The following is a 16,159-nucleotide window of genomic DNA, read 5'->3' on the forward strand; positions in this document are numbered from 1 at the left end:
TTGCATAAGTTTAGTTCTACTTTGGTTTGTTTAATAGGATAGCTGCATTTTGCATGAGCAATGATGATGGTATCTAACTTGGCAAATTTTTATTTCAAGCATGCTTGAGAATAATTTAAAAAAAGGTGAAATAATAGACAAAGGGAAATGCTTGCAAAAGAAACACATGACAAATAATAGATGGCAATTGAAACTTATTTATTCCCGCCCTGTAGTTAATCTTTATGATTACAATCTCATGACTATAATTAATGCAGTAATATACTGGACTTAAATATTATCAACCATCTTTATCTTACAGGACATGAATTGCAAATAAGAATAAGGTAACTGATATACGTATGTGTTCCTGACATGCATATATACGTATATATATATATATATATATATATATATATATATATATATATATATATATATATATATATATATATATATATATATATACACACATATCTGTGTGTGTGCGTGTGTGCGTGTGTGTGTGTGTGTGTACATGTATATATAAAGAGATAGAGATAGAGAGACTAATGATGATGAGACATTTCCCAGCATCAGGGCATTCGCCACAGATTTTTCCCAAAAGTCATTCTCCACTTTCTCTTCCACTCAGTGTTGTCCTATCTTGCAGAAATGATTTTACATCCTTTTACACAGGATGCATAAATACGGTATTAGCATTGTATTTCTGTCTGATCGTCCATGTTGTAAACCACTAACCGTCTGACAATGAATCATGACCATTTACCAGCCAATTAATATGGAGCCATTTGTCGCATAAACCGTTTTGCTTCTCCTTTTTCCTCTTTTTCTGCATGGCCCTCATTCATCTGCTCTTTTTCCCGCAACATCATCTCCAGTCTGTTTTCTTGCTCTTTTTCGTCCTCGGGGATTTGCGCATTAATATTCTCTCAGTTCTTGCTGTCTTTCCATATTCTCTCTGTTCCTCTTCTTCTCACTGCAGTCGTTTGGAAAGCGTGACACGATTTCCTCCTTGAGCCTTTGACCGTTGGCCTGCACCTCATGCTTTTCACCAGCCCTTCTCCTTCCTCTTTCGACGAGCCCTCACTCTTTCTTTTTTGTCACAATATCACGTGCGCTGCTGCTTCAGATGCTGTCTTTTGCAGATGATACCGGCAAGCACTTTGCCTCTCTGAATTATGCATTGAGATTACATAAAAACCACATGAAGCATCTGATCTATTTTTAATCCAACTCGTTTGCTTGTTAAACCTGCTTCTATGTGATCGTGTGCGTGCATGCGTGCGTGCGTGCGTGCGTGCGTGCGCGCGCGCGTGTGTGTATCCACGCGCGTGTGTGAGAAGATTAACATGAGTAAAGGGAAGCTTGAGATAAAAAAGACCACAACCTAAATCAGACGATACTTCTCCTTGTCTCTGTCACGTCAATTTAATTCAATTTAGTGTTCTTGGCATGTGGAGTCTGAGCAAACCAACCATTGAAAACACTAACTACAGTCATTTCGATTCCGAAAAGAAATTTATTAAAATTATAGCAACAAAGCTAAGGCGATCACGTTCATGTAATCACACCCTGACTGAGGAGCAATTTGAAAGCAAAAACTTATAGTACTTACTTATTGTTATGAAACCTGTTGCTTTGTATCCCAATCACCAAAGAAAGAGTGCCACCTATGGGTCACTTTTCCACTTCTCGTGAGAGCAAATGTGAGTCAGGAAACAACACACGCATACACATAAAACACACAGCTCAGTAAAGTGCATAGCAGTCAGATGTATTCTTGGCCATGACCTAGATTGAGAGCATCGTCACAATAGACTCAGTGTTGCATGGCCCTCATCTGATTTAGTCGGCAATCTTTCCATCGACGTCTCTCTTGTGATACCATCTGCGTGTGTCACTGAATGTGTGCGAGGATGCAAGACAGTCTTATCAATAGGGAGGACAGGCAAAAGATAACAAGGAAAAGGGGAGTCTTAAAATGGAAAAGAGGGACACAAATGAAGGTCAAAACGGTGAGCGAAGAGGGCGAGAGGTGGCTATGAGAGACAAGAAAAGGACACTGTCCTTCCCCCACCGTCTGCCCGGTCCCACTTCTTCTTCCACACGCCTCCTCCCCCATAAAGAATAAAAAAAGAGCTGACGGTGGTGGAGCCCAGGCGTACAGCCCAGGTGTCAGCACCTTGCATCGCCTGGGAGCGAGGGAGAGAGGGAAGAATGAATAATAAAGAAGACACAAAAAACAGACAAGTTGCGATGAGACGTCTGGAGTGAGAATGAGTGTGCCCCGGCAGCCAATCCTGAAGCTACATCCGCTTTTTCAGCAACGTTTACACTCCTCCCTGCATGTGCAAAGCCTTGACAAGTGGAGAAAGAGTTTGACAAGAGCGAAATTGATTCCTGTGTTTCTGATACAGGTGTTGCAGACTCCCAAAGCCCGGAGGTATCCGAGACTACCAGTCATACATAACACCTATATTCTACTTAATATACCGTATAGTCATGTATCCAAGCGCTGTGCTTCACCTAGGCCAGTGTTTTCCAACCTTGATTGAGCCAAAGCACGCATCTTCAATCATACCGCACACCAAAGAACAAAGAGGAGGCCTGTTTAATTTAACTCAACGTGGCGGTTATAGATACAGTGTGCGTGTGCATTTGTGTGTCAATATCTCTTTTGCTCTCTCTCGCCACTTGTGTGGGTTGGAGAGTCCGTCTCGTGCTATCACAAGTGTGAAACCACCACCATCATTCAAAAGTGACCGAAACATCAGCCAGAAAACATAGGTCCTGAGAAGTGATCTAATAGTAATAATAATAATTCATTAAATTTGTATAGCGCTTTTCAAAAACCCAAAGACGCTTATCTGTGATCCTCACCTGCAGAACCACTCCTTTATTCAAGGTGTCTCGCTAATTAACAAAATTTGCCACCTCTTGTCTGTTCCATTTGCACAATAGCATGTAAAATTGATTGTCAATCAGTGTTGCTTTGGATAGTTTGATTTCACACAAGTTTGATCTACTTGGAGTTATATTGTGTTGTTGAGGCGTTCCCTTTATTTTTGTGTGCAATGTTTGTGTGTGTGTGCGTGTGTGTGTGTGCGTGTGTGCGTGTGTGTGTGTACGTGCGTGTTTGTGGAGAGAGAGAGAGAAAATCACTGACTGTACAGCAAAAAGATGTAAAACTTATTTTCAAGGACAATCACCAGACAGACACCAGACATCCTATTTGTTTACACCAAAAATATTATTCAAGAGCACAAAACAGGTTGAAGGCAACAACTGCCGCAAAAAACAGCAAGCCAAGCCCAGAATTATTCATACACTGGCCAAATGTTCAACTATAAATGTATTTCTATTTGGCAAAGGGCGTATTTTACCTCTAAGTGCCAATGTTGCAACCAAATGAAATATAGAAATACACTTGATAATTTTTTATATTTGTCTAAGGTTGTAAAATTTATCCCTGTGATTTTTTTCCCTTTAGGTATTTTAGGTTTCTAGAAGACATGTTTCACTGTTATTGCCAATGTTGAGTTGCTCCGTTTTCCTTAATTGGAACATCTAAATTTTATCATATATTCTATTGAATTGAAGGTTTCTATAAATTCTCTTTTCATGACTGCATGATATATGTTTATTGGTATGGAAATAAGAGAGTGATTATTCCGAGACAGAAACCACTTAAAATTGTGATAGAGAGGAGATGGATGAGTGAGCCACGTAGTTCATGTCTCAAATAAAGTTCTGAATGACACAGAAAAAATGTTAAGAGCATGAGACACAAACACAGTCCTTTTCCTGCAGCAGACAATAATAGAACATGGAAGGAAGAGAGGAGGACAGGAGAAGGAGTCACGGAGTGATCCCTTCAGAGAGCAATCTGTCAGCTGCTCTCTGAGAAACGGTGTAAAGGCCCCCAAATAAAAGCAGGAGATGCTGTCAGCTTGAAAGACGATTGTGAGATGTTGAGCTATAGAGGAAGAAATTGTTGAAAAAAAAAAAAAGGAGGGAACTTTTTATATGTTTGTTGCTAGTTTTGTCAGACTTTCTTCAAGTTTATCCTTTAAGCTTTCCCCAGTGAGTTAATGGCTTATTTTTTAATTGATGGCAGTGACACAGAATAAAAACAGAGTTCTATAAAAGCTGCCCTAGTAGTCGTGTAAATGACAGACTATACTTAGAGGGTTGGCCCTATGGCGTGATGAGCTTTCAAGCATGTCAATTATCATACCAGACTTTCGAGTGTATTCACATCATATGTCTCTCACTCTCCTTGTCTGTTTGTTTGTTTGTTTGCTTGTTTGTTTGTTTGCAGCAATCAATCTACTTGGTTTGACATGGCAGCTGAAGCCGTCGGACGGCCCAGTTTTAAACAACGGACTGGGGTCTGCCGTGCCTGTGAACAGTGATGTGGCCACGCTGCCTTCTGGAGGCAGAGGTATGAACTACAACACTCACCCCCTCAGAAACCCGTGTCTGCAGAAACAGATGTTTGCAACGTATAAGCAAAAACACACAACAGAACAAGACTGAATCCAATTATAGAGACTTTATGTCTCAATTTGAAACAAAACAGTTGAAAGTCTATCACACTGTCCCTTTAAGTGATCTGGTAATAATCTTCAGCAACAACAAAAAAACGGTGTACGTACACGAAATGTTTTTCCTCTTTTATTATGTTGCATATTACTTGTATTCAAAGTAATAACACATAATAACTGGATACATCTTTGCTGCAAGTTAAATTCTGAGATGATAATCAAGTCAGAGCTGAGGGCATGTTGAAAAAATAAGGAGAAGAAAGAAAACAGATAAATCAGTAGCAAAATGTTTTTAGTTAAGTAGATTTTCACTTAACCCAGTCCTTGTGCAGTTCCATTTGCCGTAAATAATGATGGACCTACAACTAACAGTGCTGTTGTCTTTTGAGTTTACAAAAAAAAAAAAAAAAAAAAAAAAAAAAAAGCAATTTACAGTTCACTGCTCCTGCTTTCACAGATTTTATATAACATTGTATGCCGCTAATAGAGTTTTGCCCTCAAATGGGCACACACCAATTTAAAGATGTCCATAAATTAGGGCAGCGCATGAGCTGTGCTATCACAAAGAGCTTTTTGGCCACTCTGCTGCGGTATGGAGGGCAATCGTCAGTTTATCAGCCAAATAAAATACAAGCAGATTCACCAACACCCCCATTACAGTGTCTCTCACCCTTTTAAGGACCCCTGTATTTTTCTTGTTTCACTTACTCTGCTTACATAGCATGGACTACATTTGGGAAACTACTTTTGCCTAAGATCAGTATTACTGAGAAGACTGTTCCCTAGATGTCTCGACGATGCATATGTTCTTCTTGGCTGTTTTACCTTTATTACTTAGCTATTCTATGCACACTTCTTTCCTGCCTGAGCTCCAAAGATGCCATTGTTAGATGGCTGACCTTATTGCAGGTTGCTGTGAGTGTCATCCTGCAACTGTGTCTGTTTATTATCACTAATCTTTAAAACTGATTAAAAAGATTTTAGATTACTCAACCGTACCATACTGCATCTGAATGTTGCAGTGAACTACATTTATTTTCACATGAACAAATCTAGCAAAAGGTTCCATTAGATTCTGAAGTCTTCTAGATCTTTTTCTTGAATGTCTGTTATGCCAAAAATAACTCCCATAAGGCTGTATTTTCCCAGTTTAGACTATTTAATGATGCCAAGAAAATTGAGTGCATGGACAAGTGTTTTAATCACACCCATGGAGGAGAGCGGCATAACCTAAATATATGTTGGAGTTTTCCGATGTGTGATCACAGTCCTGACTGGTTTAAAATGGTCTTAACTAGCTATATAGAAGATTAGGAAGAGGCAGTCACAGCGATACAACAGTCTGACCGGAGTCACAATCTAATTTTGTGTGCCAAAGGGGCCAAAATTGAACAGTTCTCATCCTCTGCTATTCTAATGCCCTGAAGTTTATGCTAAGTTTATTTTGATGTAAATCGACAACTTTTGAATCAGATAACTCGGAATGGGTAAATGAAGTGTCAAGTTTGCTTCATGAACCAGGAGTTGTATTTTTTGATTCTTCTAGATCGCACTGGCTGGTTGTTGGTTTGAAGAAAGGAGTTTAAAAAACAGTCAGAGTGCTTTCTAGTGCCATCTAGAGGAGTCAAGAAAATACAACTGGTTCATGAAGCTTCATCACTACAGACAGTAATCACAAATTATGCAGTTTCTTTCCCCTTTGCTTCAGGTCCTTGGACAGGGCGGAACAGCAGTATAGACACTGGCAACATTGATGTTGGGAGAAGAGTGACCCAAGAAGTACCGCCCGGTGTCTTTTGGAGGTCCCTGATGTACCTCAGTCAAGCGCAATTCCTCAAGTTCAACATTTCCTTGGGCAAGGATGCCCTGTTCGGAGTCTACATTCGCAAGGGCCTGCCCCCCTCACACGCACAGGTAAATAGCGGCAATAACAATTATCGAGCAGATACTTCCTTGACCTATATGTTCTGATCACACAAGGAGCATTTTATCAATCTCTATATCTGTTTTGGTCTGCTTAATTAGTCCCATGCATGGAGAATCCATTTGAATTGTTTATCATGTTATATTATGTGATTCATTGCTCCAATAAGTAAATTAAATCCATGATTTAAATGTGACTTTTATACCCCCTATTAATTGCAAAGTCTTCTATTAGGAGCCATGTTGATTTGCAGATAACAGTTTCACTTGACAAAGTAAGACTTAAATCTGTGCCCATTGGGCTCTTTGGTCCTTCTGGTTCTCTCTTTCTTGCCTCCTGTAGCTTTAGCTGACAGTTTACAACCACTCACTTTTACTGACGGGTCTATATTTTTCCACCTACTATACCTCTAAAAGGCATACTCCTCAAAGTATCGTCATTGCTGGATTGCAGATTTGACGCTATTTTAATTCCTCCATTTTCACTGAAATTTCTCACCTGCGTTCTCTTGCAGTATGATTACATGGAGCGCTTGGATGGGAAGGAGAAGTGGAGTGTGGTTGAGTCTCCACGAGAAAGGAGGAGCATTCAGACTGTGGTCCTTAATGAGGCGGTGTTTGTCCAGTACCTGGATGCTGGAGCCTGGCATCTGGCCTTTTACAATGACGGTCGGGAGAGAGAGACAGTTTCCTTTAGCACAAACATAATGGGTGAGTCAGTTCAATAATGAAAAAAAGAAAAATAAGTAGATATAGATGTATGTCTAGTCTAGCCACTCTAATAGGAGGGTTTTCAAAATGTAATGCGTGCTGTATAGTGTAAGATGTACGTATATTATAGTATGCACGTACTGTATATAATAGTTCTCTCTCAGATGAGCGTAATTCAGAGCAACACAGCTACTTTAATGATTTCGTCTTTCTGGTCTTTTCTGGTGATGAGGGTTTTAGTCGCCCCACTCTCTCTGCAATGTTGTGCAATAACCAGAACTATAGTGGTTAAATTAATCACTTTCTTATAGTCCATCCATCCATTTTCTGTACTGCTTTGTCCGCACGGGCGTGCTGGTGCCTATCCCAGCGGTCATCGGGCAGTAGGCAAGGGACACCCTGAACTGGTTGCCAGCCAATCGGAGGGCACACAGAGACGAACAACCACTCGCACTCACAATTCGGAGGGGCAATTTGGAGTGCTCACTCAGCCTACCAAGCATGTTTTTGGGATGTGAGAGGAAACCAGAGTGCCTGGAGAAAACCCACGCGGGCACCGGGAGAACATGCAAACTCCGCACAGGGAGGGTCGGAGGTGGAATCGAAACCACACCCTCCTAACTGTGAGGCGGACGTGTTAACCAGTGTGCCACCGCCGCCCTCTCTCTTGTAGTGTCACTCGAAAACATACATTAGTACGTTTGTAAAGGCACATTTTGATATTATTCCTGACCAATGCAATTGGTATGCATTTTCGTTGTCCTCTGAGTAATCGGCAAAAAATGACTACTCGGTTACTTCAAATAGTCACCAATAAAAAGCCGAGATTAATATAGCTCTAACCCTGTTTGTCAAAAATGGAATGCCGTTTTAATCATACACTGTAAAGTTGAAGAGCTGCAATTAATTTCTCCTGTGTTTGGGGCACGAGAAAATGACAGAACCAGTCGAGCAGAGTGAGAAAGAACCCTTCGCTGTTGCCGTCTCATGTCAGCCCTTTACACGAGTAGAACTGTCGAGGAACAGAGGCCGAGGTGGCAAGGGCATGGCGGAGTGAGTAAAGAGTGGGGGGAGCTGGTGGAAAGCCATAATGGTGGGAGCGAAGCTTCAATGGGGTGAAGTGATGGGAAGGATGTGAGGAGTGGAAGAGAGGTTGCATTAGGATAAGAGGCAGACAAGGGCTGCAGATTCAGAGGAAGTAGATGAGGTCACTGAGAGAAGAGAAGGGAAGACACTGGTGTAGAAAGAATGAGATCCGTGAACACATCACTCCTGTTCTCCACTCTCTTCACTGGCTCCCCATTAAGGAGCGTATCATCTTCAAGATACTCCTCCTCACCTTCAAAGCCCTTCACCACCTGCCTCCCATTTACCTATCCGATCTCCTTGTCCCCTACTGCCCCAACCGTCCCCTCCGATCCTCCAATACTTCACGTCTGACAGTCCCAAAATCTAAACTCAAATCCTTCGGTGACAGAGCCTTCTCCTGCACATCACCCCGATTCTGGAACTCTCTCCCTCAGTCTGTCTGTGACTCACCCACACTCTATTTAAGTCCCGTCTAAAAACTTACCTCTTCTCTCAAGCCTATGACCTCCCCTACCCATAACTGGTTTCCGCTTCTTAATTTTATCCCATTGTCTCTTCCTCGTTCCCCTCCCCCCCCCCTCCCCTCATGTATGTCTTCGCCTTGTTCCCTGTAAGCGTCTTTGGGTTTTTGAAAAGCGCTATACAAATTTAATGAATTAATATTATTATTATTATCTGAGAAAAACATAATTGGACTTTATTAGCAAACTCCACTAAATTCTTTTCTTGGTGGATTTGGGGACATCAAAAGTGCAACACCACTGCAAAAAGGCACTGGAAAGGAATAAATACATTTCTTTTTGATGCTGTATGTTTATAGGTGTATGGTTTATTGAAGGCCTTGATGCTTTCTTACAGTCTTTTTTCTCTCCCTGTCTGTCACACTTTGTCTTCCTCACAGATTCTGTCCAAGAGTGCCCGCGCAATTGCCATGGTAACGGAGAGTGCAATTCTGGTGTATGCCATTGCTTCCCAGGATTCCACGGCATGGACTGCTCCAAAGGTATTAGCTGCTTACAATGGTGTTCCTTCTATCACAGAACTTGTCTAATTAGAGAAACATCATGAAGAAAGTAGGATTGGGATGATTAAGTGCCCTAAAGATGGCGTGTTGGGCGGTGACAAGATGACTGATGATGAATGGCAGCTCCTCAAGCTAATGTCTCCCTTGCTTTATTCTCACCTGAGATCGGCAGCTTTGATGAATAGTTAAGTTACCTCTTGCCTGTAATTACTCTTTGTGTCAGTGCCACTCTCTATCTCCCTAACCACTCTATTTAGCCAGGAAAGGGAAGGTGTGGTAAGAATGGTGTGTGTGGACGTTAGCAGAGTGACTTTTTTACAAATCTCATTAAAATTAACTTAATTGTCCCCCCTCTCTCCTCCTTTCTTGTGTTCTGCCAGCGGCATGTCCAGTGCTTTGTAGTGGAAATGGACAGTACGACAAGGGCTCCTGTGCATGTTACAGTGGCTGGAAAGGACCTGAATGTGATGTCCCTGTCACACAATGCCTTGACCCTCTTTGCAGTGGCCACGGCAGCTGCACCAATGGCAACTGTGTGTGCTCCATCGGCTACAAAGGACAAAGCTGTGCTGAAGGTGAGAGGTGGTCCATTTAAATGAGTGGGATACTCAGGAAGGTTGAAGTGATGATACATAAGTGATATGGCCGTAATCTGGTTAAAGTAAGCCGTTTTAAACGGTCTATAATTGCCCAAAATGACAACAAACATTTTTTCTCTTATATATTGCTTTGGCCACACTAAATAAAGCTCCTCCCTTCACTTATACGTTGCTCCTTGGTCCCAAGATGTTTCAAGATTGCGCCAAAGCAATATTTCTAATATTTCTATGTTAGATCCGGCTTTGTGCAGGGAACAAGCTTTTTGATGAATTACAGTAAATGGTTGACGAAAAAAAAGGCAGCAACAAGGAAAATCGCAAATGATCAAAAGCGACAACACGGTTTCACTGTTTAGTTATGGGATCATCAGAGTGTCTAGTGCGGTAATTTACCTTAATATTTAATCTCGGACTTCTCAGAGAGGCCCAGTCAGCTGGCTCAAACTTTAAAATCAAAAGGTGCATTCAGTTTGTAATTCATCATTGCTGCCCAAAAATTGAGCGCAGTCTGCATTACGTAAAGCACCGGCTAATACTGGATGGTTTCATTTTCATGATAGCACTTTACATACTAGGATCAAATCTTTAACGTGATTGAAAATTGAATTGAACTGATATAGCGTACCAATGCTGTCCATGTAATACCCTACTTGTGATTATAGGCTTGATGAAGATACATTGCTGAATGTCATTTCTTTTCCCAGACATAATGTCTCCACATATGGTGATTATTTTTTAAGAAACATGGTTGTTTGCAGCCATACAAGCACATCGTACATCCACTGCTACACTCAGACTAACTCCAATGTGACAGCTCGTCATTGCTCAATCTCCCGCTGAGCGAGTGTCCCTTCCCTCCATATATACACAAAATTGACGGATGATATTGCAGCCAAAAACATCACTGATTTTTATTACGGGATAAAATCGCATCTATTGATCTCTGTTAAGAAGTACCTGCCTCCCACACTCTTGGTCGTCAAAATGATGGATGAGCAACACTTGGGCATACAAGTTTAAGAGGGTGTAGTCAAAGAAGCAATATGAAGTTATATACATACCGGTAAGAATGGAAGATGTGAGAAATGAGAAACAGTGTGTGCCCCAGTGGGAAAGATGAGGAGGAGGAGGATTAGGAGTGCAGTAGGATGAGTGTTCAGGAGATTGTCTGGCCAAAGAGGTCAAGACAATAGGCCGCAGAACGAGGTCAGCATTGGCTCCTGGTCCCCACCTCAAATCAATTTCTTCTCCTCTGGTTTCATATCTGATATTCATCCCAGCAGAGTCGCTCAGACAATTTACCTGGAGTGCCGCTGACATGAAAATCAATAGCTGTGAGCCGCCTTTTCTGCCAGGCAAACACAAATGGAGGTTGCGATGTGTGAGCATGTGTGCGAAAGGTTGGGGGTGGTCAATTGAGGCTGAGGAGTGGAAAGAGGACAAGGTGAGGCTGAGTGAGCAGAGAAATAGCAAAGAGGACAAACCAGAGGTAGGGTGAGCTAGGATGGGGGTGGGTCTTTTGCTTGAGAGATAATTTGTCAAATTGCTGTTTCTTTTGTTGTGCATCTTTTTTTTCCAAAGCGGGCTGTTTGCCAGATTCTCTTGAGTATACATCACGTGCACATATGACACACATACACACAGAATGATATTAGTTTGGCTTGTTGCTCTTTTATATCGGCACACAATTAAAATATGCTGCTATTCATTATTGCGTGCTTTACTTGCCTCAGTAATGTGTGCTAATGTAGTCTTTTATTTTGTTATCTTTTGGTGTACACAAAGGATGAAAATATGGCTCATTTCTGTTTTTAAACACCTACTCATAACATTTCTTTGGCTTCAAGCGCAAATTGTGATTCTCTCATTAGTGTTGGTCTTTTTTTGATTGGATTTCTCATCCTTTATGCAGTGGATTGCCTAGACCCGACATGTTCCAACAATGGCATCTGTGTAAATGGTGAATGCCACTGTAAGCCAGGATGGGGAGGTCTCCACTGTGAGCTGCCTCGGGCTCAGTGTCCGGACCAGTGCCACGGTCATGGTGCCTTCATTCCCGACACTGGGCTGTGCAGCTGTGACCCGAACTGGATGGGACCTGACTGCTCCATGGGTAAGTACAAATATGGCAATTATGTATATTTGTTTTGTGGATTTAAAGGGGAAATTAACTCCAAAATGTTTTTTGTTGGGGCTCATACAACATATTCTTTTAAATAAAATGTTTGGGTTGGCTTCCTCTTTGATGGTATTTCACCAGTTAAAATCAAATACTGCAGTACGGTATGTGGCAAAGTCTTTGATTTGCATTTTTAATGGTATAATAACTCTCAAGCAGAAAGTATTATATGTGATAATACAAAATGAAAGACAAAATTTAGAAAAGGCTGAAATGAGATTTATTGCATGTGACTACTCTAATTCATCAAGATTTACAGTATGAACTATCTGCTACCTTTAAGAATATTTGTACAATTGAGGTGGAAACTGGTACGCAATCAAATGATTGCAATGGGGAAAAAAAATGTCTGCCGTAGATCTTTTCTTAGTAACGTTTATTGTGATGAATCAATAAACATAACACTTATTTCTGTATTTTAATATGTATAATTATTTCATGATAGCTCTAAAATTGTTGGTGATGACAACCAAAATAATATTGCAAATGCTATAGATATTAAAGGTAGAGTACACCCGCCTAAGAAAGTGATGTGTAAAAATAAATTACCCTTCCCTAAAAAACAAACCACCCTTCCCTTTGCTTCTGTGAGAGCAAAGCTGTATTTAATAAAAAAAAAACATTTTCAAAAGTCAAAATAAATCTGCTTCTATTTTTACTGTTCAGCTCTCAAAGGACTTGGTGAAAATTTAGGACCCTTTTAAGATTACCAATGCAGTCATTACAGGGCATAATACACGAGGAAAGACAAGTTTTCTACCATAATTACTATGATGAAAATTACAGTACTATGTAGTGACACCTACGTACCTTATCATAAATTCATATTGTGAAGTGGAAAACAAACCATGCTGTGCATACATATCAGGAGCGTTTTTACATTCCATGCCTTTATAAAATAAAGCCAGCAGCGATTCTCAGCGACAAGACCTCAGCATTCATTAAAAGTGCAGCAATGCTTGACTTTAATATAAACAACAATGTTCCACTCAGCCGTATCACTGAGCAAGTATAGAATTCAAAAAAACTGTGCAGATTACACCCCTAGCACACAGGAGTTTCAGACACATAATAATAATTATTGTCACATACATTTGTCTACAAATATCCACTATAATGGAGGTGCAGGGAATGTGCACGTTTCAATTTGTCTGCATCATTGAAGTTGTAACAAGCAGTGCAACAAACACTGCAATTAATATTGAATAAAAAATAATCAAGTAAAGTACTATATTCATGGTTTAAATCAGGATGTCCACCACCTCCAGCAATATTACATCTGGTATTAGCCTTCAGATAAAATTAATTATGTAGCAATATTAGCAAGAAAATCTCCACCATAGAACACTACAAAGCTTAAGCTTGCATTTCATGTTAATGGGAGAATGTAGCATGATCCGAAATTCCGAATGCTCCACATTAGGACGCCGCTTGTCAGCACGTTTTGAACCCATTCTTTTTAAAATCGTAATAATCTTTAGTCTCATCTTCATGACAAAGCTGCTTAGAAGTCTAGTCTTACACCATTGCTAAGTACAAGTAGCGACAGAGCTTAATGAATACAGCTCTCAGTGTCTTCAAAACTGAACATGAATATCATGATTAAAGCAGAATGTTTTATACAGCTCCTGTACTGGATCAGTGGAGATGTCCACTCCATGTTGGAGTCGTCACTGTTAAGTAGTTTTCAATTTTCTGTGTGCATACGTATTTGATCTCACTTTGGTCCTGCAGAGGTGTGTTCCGTAGACTGCGGAACACATGGCGTGTGTATGGGTGGAGCTTGTCGCTGCGAGGATGGCTGGACAGGCGCAGGCTGTGACCAGCGTGTGTGCAACCCGCTTTGCATCAAACATGGAACCTGCAAGGATGGCAAATGTCAGTGTCACCAGGGCTGGAATGGAGAGCACTGCACTATCGGTGAGAGCAATTTACTGTGTGCGTGTGTGTGTGTGTGTGTGTGTGTGTGTGTGTGTGTGTGTGTGTGTGTGTGCGTGTGTGCGTGTGTGCGTGTGTGTGCGTGTGCGTGTGCGTGTGCGTGTGCGTGCGTGCGTGTGTGTGTGTGTATGCAGCACCCAGTCAAATTAAACTGTCAACCCCTTCCAACTGTGTCAATGAATGAGGCTATAAGAGTTTGAGGGAGATCGAGAATCAACCAGAACTAAAAGAGGGTGGTTCACAAAATCCAAAGCAAGATTTAGCATTTTTCTTAGCCTTAAATTAAATAAATATAATATATAATTAAATATATATAATAATAATAATAATTAAATAAAAGGTGAAACTTTTCACTCCAGTGATGTCAAAAAATGTGAATGGTTGGCGTATTTGTGTTTCACCCAATGTCAATCAATTAATGTCACATATTGACATCACTGTCACTCCAGATGGATGAGTGCCAGATTGTTTGGATTCACCCACAGTGCTTTTAGTGGCAATGTCTCATTTTGCTGTCACCGCCAGCGCTGTGATTGCTACCTAATACACACACACACATAAGCCCAACACTTACATGCACTCACACACATCTCACTCCGACACATAGGCAAGCACAGGGGAATAGCAGTTTATGATCTCCTCATTTTCCCCATCAGAAAGTAGGGCAGCTTTGACTGCGGCATCAGCCTGAGATGAAAGAATTGTCAGGCCTCGGCTTGGCGCAGTGCAAACTTCACCAGCAGCAGACACTCACAGCTTATTTTAGCTTGCCCGTTGTTCATTCCAGCTCTGCATGGTGTTTCTTGCATCGATTTATTCATTTCCTTTTCAATTCTCCCCATCTCTTACCTTTTGCACGTTTTCTCCCACTGCAGACCATGGGAGCATGGTTGACAAAGCAGGTACCGTATCTTGACTCTGGTGTTTTGCTCATTAGCCTGTGGTGGTAGAAGCTAGCTGCTCCATTTGTGGGTTCTTGGCCTGGCTTGGCTCCGTAGACTCTGTGGCGCTATCTGTACGTACGTAGATTAGGGTGCCATCCTCAATGATAACTGCCTACACGTAGTGCACTCCCTGTTGTCGCAGTGCACTACTGCAGGAGTCTGGTGTCATTGAGCCCTGATGTGGGCTGCCGTAGAGCCGAGTGTGGTCTCAGCAGTGTTGAGGCGCTGTGCTGTCAAAGTGTGGATGTGCATGCATGTGAGAGTGTTCCCGTGTAACACAAATACACAAGAATCTACTAATAAATAGCTTTGGTATTCGAGTCATGTATTACGTGAAGCTGTGCTGCTTCACAAAAGGAGAAAACGATGAAAGGCGGAAAGAACATTTGAAGTAATTGGAAAAATTCATAGGCAGCTGATGCAAAAATTGCAGAGCTTTTGATTGTTTGTGTGCCTCTGTATTTGGATATTTGAGGCACCTTTCGTGGTCAGAGCAGTTCAGAAATGGATTTTCTCAGTATGCACATATCCAATTTCTGCTTGAATTCTAGACCTCTTCAATAAATTCACCTGGTTCAATTTACAGCTTTAACAAATGTTGTAGGATCACTAATATTGTGTTGTTTATTGCATGTGGCTCTCTAATGATTCTTAGCCTGTTTGTTTTTCAAATGCTAGTCTCAACTTGACAATTATGCTGGTCTTCTAATATTAAAAACAAAATGTTACTGATTTATTAACCTTCACGCAGCTCAAAATATGCGTCGCAGCTGCCTATGTGCTACAACTGGCAGCAAGATTTGTTACTTGACACGCCCTACATAAACTATTTTAAACACAAACATCGGTCGTTTAACCTCAAGTAACAGATGACAATACAATCGTGAAGATGAAGGTGACATCTTACCGCGGTGACAACAGGAGTAGAGATCACACTAAACATTTTAATTAGCTATTATTTTGCAAATATAAATATATTGATATTACTTTTTAATTGAAATTGGTTACACACCTTATGCTCCACAGCAGTAAACTGGACTCGCAAATCGGGAAAGGCGCATTCATTCTCCATCAGCATTCCCCACTTTCAGCTTCAACACAATTGACTCAAAAAGACAATGACTATTTAATTTGATAGCAAGCCTCAACCAAGCAACTTATTTTAGAATGTTTTTGTTACAAACAGAAAAAATTGCATGTCCTTGGTAGCAGCTCACTGATTT

At 41.0% G+C, this 16,159-nt stretch overlaps 1 protein-coding gene across 1 annotated transcript in view; it reads left to right on the forward strand.

Annotated features, from left to right (window-relative positions):
• Positions 1-16,159, forward strand: part of tenm2a (teneurin transmembrane protein 2a) — a 110,643-nt gene that overhangs the window by 69,200 nt on the left and 25,284 nt on the right. The window contains exons 5-11 of the mRNA XM_061286237.1: positions 4,304-4,426; positions 6,238-6,443; positions 6,968-7,163; positions 9,154-9,255; positions 9,657-9,851; positions 11,788-11,988; positions 13,789-13,974. Coding sequence (XP_061142221.1) covers positions 4,304-4,426; positions 6,238-6,443; positions 6,968-7,163; positions 9,154-9,255; positions 9,657-9,851; positions 11,788-11,988; positions 13,789-13,974 — 1,209 coding nt within the window. The remainder of the gene's footprint in view (positions 1-4,303; positions 4,427-6,237; positions 6,444-6,967; positions 7,164-9,153; positions 9,256-9,656; positions 9,852-11,787; positions 11,989-13,788; positions 13,975-16,159) is intronic.

This window comes from Syngnathus typhle, linkage group LG1 (genome assembly GCF_033458585.1).
Source record: "Syngnathus typhle isolate RoL2023-S1 ecotype Sweden linkage group LG1, RoL_Styp_1.0, whole genome shotgun sequence".
Classification (NCBI taxonomy): domain Eukaryota; kingdom Metazoa; phylum Chordata; class Actinopteri; order Syngnathiformes; family Syngnathidae; genus Syngnathus; species Syngnathus typhle.